This window comes from Triticum aestivum, chromosome 2B (assembly GCF_018294505.1).
Source record: "Triticum aestivum cultivar Chinese Spring chromosome 2B, IWGSC CS RefSeq v2.1, whole genome shotgun sequence".
NCBI lineage: Eukaryota > Viridiplantae > Streptophyta > Magnoliopsida > Poales > Poaceae > Triticum > Triticum aestivum.
In genome coordinates, this window is record NC_057798.1 from 755,596,534 (window position 1) to 755,603,574 (window position 7,041).

At 48.5% G+C, this 7,041-nt stretch overlaps 1 protein-coding gene across 1 annotated transcript; it reads right to left on the bottom strand.

Moving 5' to 3' along the window:
• Window positions 1-1,744: 1,744 nt before the first annotated feature.
• Window positions 1,745-5,445, bottom strand: LOC123047171 (probable pectinesterase/pectinesterase inhibitor 58). Its single transcript, XM_044470669.1, has 2 exons — window positions 2,819-5,445; window positions 1,745-2,725 (listed from the first exon to the last, which is right to left on the bottom strand). The coding sequence occupies exons 1-2, from the start codon at window positions 5,355-5,357 to the stop codon at window positions 2,031-2,033; spliced, it is 3,234 nt and encodes a 1,077-aa protein (XP_044326604.1). The 5' UTR covers window positions 5,358-5,445; the 3' UTR covers window positions 1,745-2,030.
• Between the last annotated feature and the right edge of the window lie 1,596 nt (window positions 5,446-7,041).

Genomic DNA, 7,041 nt, shown 5'->3' on the forward strand with positions numbered 1-7,041 from the left:
AGAGCATTGATCTGGTACATGAGAGGACTGCATTTACCAGATCTCGAGACATGACTTCTGAAGATGGAGTACTTGACCACCTTCACAACCTCCTTTTCAATGAACTTGACCAGGCAATTGCCATTATATAAACGTTCTCCTTTTCCTAAAATAAGTTTCCTTTATTCTAATTAACCATTGCAGCACACGTGATTTGCAAACCATGCGGTATGATAATAACCAAGCATTGCACTACTGCTCGTCCTATTTGCAAAATTTTAGGAGAACACATTTGCTTGGGCCTTTGTTCGAGATAATAGGGTGTTCCTTTTGGTCGAGAGTTGGCTTTTGTTTGCAATCCCTTTCTAGTTTTTGTCTTGCTTTATGACTCTCCTTGCTTATCATTCAAACTTAAAAATCTTTTGCCCTTTTTTCCTTCAAAAATCATGTTCTAATGCGGCTCTACGATAGAGCTTGATACTTTGTTAAAGTCGTGGTTACTTTTTCAAACAACCAACAAGAGCAATACCTTTTACTGGATTGCCCTTTTCTCTCTAATCATTAATGGACTTTAGGATCACAATATAATTAAAATTAAACATTAACCTCAGATGTCTCATATATTTACTATCATTTAGTCCTTTTTAATGTTTAGCTGCAGCATTTGATGCTCAATGAGATAATGATTTCATGACATAATAGGCGGACCATAAATAGACATGGATTTCATGAAATTACTTGTGTATTTACGATAATTTAATCATTTTGAATGTATAGCTCCACTCAATCGATGCTTAATGACACAATGATTTCATGACTTAATAGCCTGACCTTAACTACGCATGGATTTCATGGATTTCTCATGTATTTACGATAATTTAATCATTTTGAATGTATAATCGATGCTCAATGACACAATGATCTCATGACTTAATGGCATGGCCTTAATTAGGCATGGATTCATGAAATTACTCATGTATTTACGATAATTTAATCATTTTGAATGTATAGCTCCACTCATGAAATCATTGTGTCATTGAGCATCGATTGAGTGGAGCTATACATTTAAAATGATCAAATTATCATAAACACATGAGTAATTTCATGAAATCCATGCCTAGTTAAGGCCATGCCATTAAGTCATGAGATCATTGTGTCATTGAGCATCGATTGAGTGGAGCTATACATTCAAAATGATTAAATTATCGTAAATGTGTCATTGATTTCATGACTTAATAGCCTGACCTTAACTAGGCATGGATTTCATGAAATTACTTATGTATTTACAATAATTTAATCATTTTGAAGTATAGCTCCACCCAATCGATGCGCAATGACACAATGATTTCATGACTTAATAGCCCGACCTTAATTAGGCATGGATTCATGAAATTACTCATGTTTTTAGTAGTACTCCCTTCTTTTTGGAATATTGGGCTCATCTCATTTCTAGCACCCATTTATGCTCTCGCTTGCACGGGTGTGCCCAAGCCTGATTTGGATGTTTAGATCATCTATAGTTCCAAGTTTTTGCTACAACAAACTTATACAAAATGTGCCAAAGAATACGTATAAATGGCAAAATCTTTTTGCTTGATAGTATATACTCCGTGATTTGATCTATATCAGGCAAAATGCCGCATGTGTTTTATATCTAGTGAAAAGAAAGAAGAACATGTCACTCCTATCAAATAAGCTCATGTTTATATCCAATGCTATTTCCCTTCAATTTCGTTAGACAGTATAAGTCTGGACAATGAAAAGATACATCAAGCCATGTTGAAATGTTCTAATCGGTCCGTTGCTTTGGAATACAAAGCAGGGGAAACCCCTTTTTCAAAAATGTTCTAATCAATTACATTACACAGAGAAATTCTTTTGCTTGAACTGCTTTTGCACTTCTGTACAAATAATACACAAACAGATCTTGCTTTATGTCTCCTTCCTTAATTTGTTCCTAAAACTCCACGTGTCTCGTCAAGCATCCACCGGACAAGCGCATGCACATGCATGCACGCGGCCGGAGTCAAATGGCCGGCAAACTGGCACGATCATTTGATGAAGCCCATGACGTTAGGCGTGCCGGTGTTCTTGAGCCAGCTCATGCCGTCGATGAACACGCCGGGGGTGAACTGCGTGGCCTCGGCCTGTCCGATGACACGGTACCCCGGCCAGGTCACCCTCTTGCTTGTCCCGGCGCCGGGCCCGGTGTTGGCGTACTCGGCGTAGTAGAGCGTCTTGAGACCGAGGTCACCCATCCACTCCGACCACCCCTCGGGCTTGATGAGGTCGCCGATGGTGCTCTCCATGATCACCGTCCTCGAGTATTCCTTCCACGGCCGTCCGAGGTAGCTAGGCACCGTCTGCCTGACGGGGAACAGCGCGTCCTCCGGCACGATCTTGCACCCCTGGAGCACGATGCCGGTGGGCATGTTGGGGTCCGTGCGCCCGTGCGCGGTCACCATGTTGCCCTGGTTGTCCATGGGCTTCCGCACCGTCATGAGGCAGTTCTGGAACACCGCCGCCGAGTTGCCGAAGATGAAGTCGATGGTGCCCAGCACCTCGCAGTTGCGGAAGAACTGCCGGTTGGCGTGCACGTACAGCGTGTCCTGGTACCCCTCGAACCTGCAGTTGAAGAACACCGACATGTCCCCCTGCACGTGCAGCGCCACCGCCTGGTGCCCGTCCGGCCCCGCCGTGTTCACGAACCCCATCGACTTGCAGATGAACCCGTTCCCCTCCGCCGCTGCAGACAATCCATGGATCAATATGGCAAAGATGACCAAGCTCAGCTGGAATTAGCTACGTAGCTAGTGGTCCGGTCACGAATTGAGCTTACAGAAGGTGCGGGTGGCAATGGTAGCGAAGCCTCCCTTGTTGCTCTTGTCGCCGATGACCCGGGTCTTGGTGGGCCCATCTCCGTACATGAAGACGTTAGCCTGGTCCTTGCTGACGGTGACGTACTCCTTGTACTCGCCGGCCTTGACGTAGATGACGAAGCGGGCGGTGGACTTCGGGGGCACGGAGTTGAGGGCCTCCGTGATGGTCTTGAAGTTGCCGCTCCCGTCCGCGGCCACCACCGCGTTGGGCTTCTGCAGCCCGCCGGGAGCCTGGAGGAGCCTCCGGGTGTGGGACGACACCCATTCCGGGAACGCACCGGCGGACAGCAGCTTGCGGCGCTGCTGGTTGGGCAGGTCGTCGATCGTGCCGACAACCTCCGTTGCCAGCACCCTCTGATCCTCCTCCTCGGGGAACCTGCCGTCGCCGATCGCCTCGAGCTCGCAGTTGGCCTCCTTGGCGACTTCGTTGATCATGACGAGCTTGTTGGACAGGAGCTGACGCTTGCCGGCGAGGTGCTCGGGGAGCTCCGTCGTGAGGAGGCGGCGGTTCATATGCGCTGACATGTCGGCGATGCTCTGCATCTGGGTGGACAGGAGCCTTCGCCTGTTACCTTCGCCATACTGTTTAACCTCGTTATCCGACGAAGCGTCGCTGAGGAGCCTTCGCTTGTTGCCTTCGCCGTATTCCTTAACCTCGTTACCCGACGAGGCGTCGCTGAGAAGCCTTCGCTTATTGCCTTCGCCGTATTGTTTAACCTCGTTATCCGGCGAGGCGTCGCTGAGAAGCCTTCGCTTGCTGCCTTCACCGTATTGTTTACCCTCGTTATCCGATGAGACCTCGTTGAGGAGCTTTCGCCTGGTGCCTTCGCCGTATTGTTTAACTTCGTTATCTGATGATGCGTCGCCGAGGAGCCTTCGCTTGCTGCCTTCGCCGTATTGCTTAACCTCGTTATCCGACGAGGCGTCGCCGAGGAGCCTTCGCTTGCTGCCTTCGCCGTATTGCTTAACCTCGTTATCCGACGAGGCGTCACCGAGGAGCCTTCGCTTGTTGCCTTCGCCGTATTGCTTAACCTCGTTATCCGACGAGGCGTCGCCGAGGAGCCTTCGTCTGGTGCCTTCGCCGTATTGTTTAACCTCGTTATCCGATGATGCGTCGTTGAGGAGCCTTCGCCTGTTGCCCTCGCCGTATTGTTTAACCTCGTTATCCGACGAGGCGTCGTTGAGGAGCCTTCGCCGGTTGCGTTCACCGTATTGTTTAACCTCGTTCTCCGACGAGATGTCGTTGAACGACATGCTCAGCAGCCGGCGCCGGACGAAGTCGGCCTCCTTAGTCAGGTTGGAGACGCCGAAGAACATCGAGGCCGACGAGCCGTCGCCGAACGACATGACCTGGGACGTGTTCGCTTTTCCGGTGATGTTGGATGTGCTCACGTTTCCGGTGAGGTTGGGCGTACTCACGTCTTGGAGGTGGCGGTCTCCGTCGTGGGACATCTCATCGATCTGGTCCATCGTCTCCGACAGGTGGCGGTCTCCGTCGTGAGACATCTCATCGATCTGGTCCATCGTCTCTGACAGGTGGCGGTCTCCCTCGTGAGACATCTCATCGATCTCGTCCATCGTCTCCGACAGGTGGCGGTCTCCGTCGTGGGACATCTCATCGATCTCGTCCATCGTCTCCGACAGGTGGCGGTCTCCGCTGTGGGACATCTCATCGATCTGGTCCATCGTCTCCGACAGGTGGCGGTCTCCGTCGTGTGACATCTCAGTGATCTCGTCCATCGTCTCTGACAGGAGGCGCCGGCTCGCGTCTCCCACATCTGCGATCTCGTCCAGCCTGCCATTGATAGCTAGAAGCCGGCGCCTGCTTTCCACGTCGTGCGCGTCACCCATGTACCACCCGAGAAGTCGGCGGCTCCCTCCGCCGGTGGAATCACTCTTGGTGTCCTGTGCTTGATGCAGGAACTGGCCGACGCGGGTGATGATAGCCAGGGCGTTGCTGCTGAGCTCTGTTGAGTTCCTCAGCAGCCTGTCCATGGCATGCTTGAGCTCCGGCTTGTCGAAGCCATCGGCGCAGGTGTAGATATAGGTCATGACGCCGGAGATCCAGACCCTGAGGTCATTGACCTGGACGACGACCTGGTCCGCCCTGAGGCCGGCCATGTCTTTGAGGTCCACGATGGCGTCGTCGAGCAGCTTCTTGCACTCGCCGATGGCGCTCAAGGTGATCTTGTCGGCGGCGCCCCTGCCGACGTCGGTGTATTTGGCGAAGGCGTCGCCGATCTCGTTCATGGCCACCTGGAGCGCGGCCCGGAGGACCTCCTCCGGGTTGGAGGACTCGTTGACGACGGGGGTGAGGCTGTTCTCGCACTTGGCCGGGTACAGCGTGGAGGAGCAGAGCTGGGAGAGCTTGATGCTGGTGGACATGTTGCCACCATCGTCGCTGGCCTTCCTGGACGTGGTGACCGCGGCGATCGTGCCGATGACGGCGACGACGCCCACGGCGGCGATGATGCTGGCGGTGGCGGCCTTGTTGGTCATTGTGCGTGAGCCTTACTAACTGCTGGTTTCGATGCCGGAGCCGGCCGGGGCTCCTCGCCGCACGGGAAGCGTGGTGAGCTTGGCCCTGAGGAAGAAGAGAATGCCGCGGCGAGAGTTCGTTTATGTAATTGCAGCTTGTGGACAAGAGCAACGGCTATTCTTGGAATGCCCTGGTTTGGCCTGGGGCTCAGCGGCGCTTTGAATATTTCATCTCATCCTCATCTCCTGGTTGAAAACGCTTTGACCTACATATAACATGTACGTGAATTTGCATGCATCCATCGATCTCCCGGCATGCATGCCTCGCTCGCACGCTCTTCTTTGCTCTGCATGTTCTACCTTGTTTTTTGATCCGATGGACAGACATCAAGCATGTGGAGCACAGATCGACTGACCACACATTAGCTTAAGTCGATTTTCTCAACCTGCAGCCAAAGCCAGCCCTTTGCACACAAACGAACAGAAGGCCACACCAATTCTTGGGCTGATACAACGTAAACCAGATAAACCCAAGAACAAAAGGGACTGACTACAAAAAGTGTTCAAGTCCTAGACTTGATTTTGATGCTCGTATTTTTCTGGATTTATTTCAGGCCTTCCAAGTCCTAGTACACATTCTCGTCGACCACAAAGACGTTTATGGTGACTTCATCAATCTCTAGATGATGTGCCGGCTCAATCTCTCAGAGGTGCTCATTGGGATAGGGTGTGTGTGCATGTGTGCTTTTATTGGGACGAGTGTATATGCATATGTATGAGCGTCTGCGTCTGCATTGTCTTCAAAAAGAGTGTTCAACAAGTGATTAACTATTGTGTCAGTCACTTTTTTAGCCGTGCAGTAACATTTTTAGCCATCTTTTAAAGGACAATGCATAATTATAATAAATCTAGTAATGCATTAGATTTATTATCGCCTGATATTCTAATTGTGTCAGCCACCTTTTCAGCCGTATTCAACAAGTGGTTTACTCATTGATTTAAGAAAAGTTGGATGAAAAATAAACAATTCAATTGATTTTGGGTTGAAGGCGAAAATAGAAGAAGAAACAAGCCGAGCTAAAAAAGTCCACGATAGTCTGGTCCAACAATATGGCTACGTTAACCCGCATTGAAGCCCAAGCCTAAAGAAAAATATTCCACATTGGCGAATGCCATTATATTGATACACGCCACATGTTTGCATAATAATAGAAATCTAATACTTGTGCAGGTGTCACCTTAAAGAATAAGTGAGCACAAATAAAGATAAAGAAAACCAAACACATGAAGTTTCAAAGGAAGAGTGAATTAGTAGAATTAGTATTACTTTTAAATAACGAAGAAAATGAAAAGGTAAAGAAATAATAACAAAAATTGCACACAATTTACACAGATTTTTTTAATAACGTGAAAGAATAAGCATATAGTAGAGTATTTTTTGCAAAAAGGAGTTTTCAAAGAAGGAATGTATTGGTCGCATTGATATTATCCTTAAAGAAGAAAGAAAATCAAAAACTAAAACATAATCAAAATAATTAAGTTTTCTAAGGTCAAATGAACTAGTGGCATTCGTATTACCCTTTAACAAGAAAGAAAAGCAAAAAAAATGATAAATTCTGCATACAATATTAGAAACTGCAAAAAAGAACAAGCATATAATAGTGAAATTTTCACAAAAAGGTAGTAGATTTGATATTACCTTTAA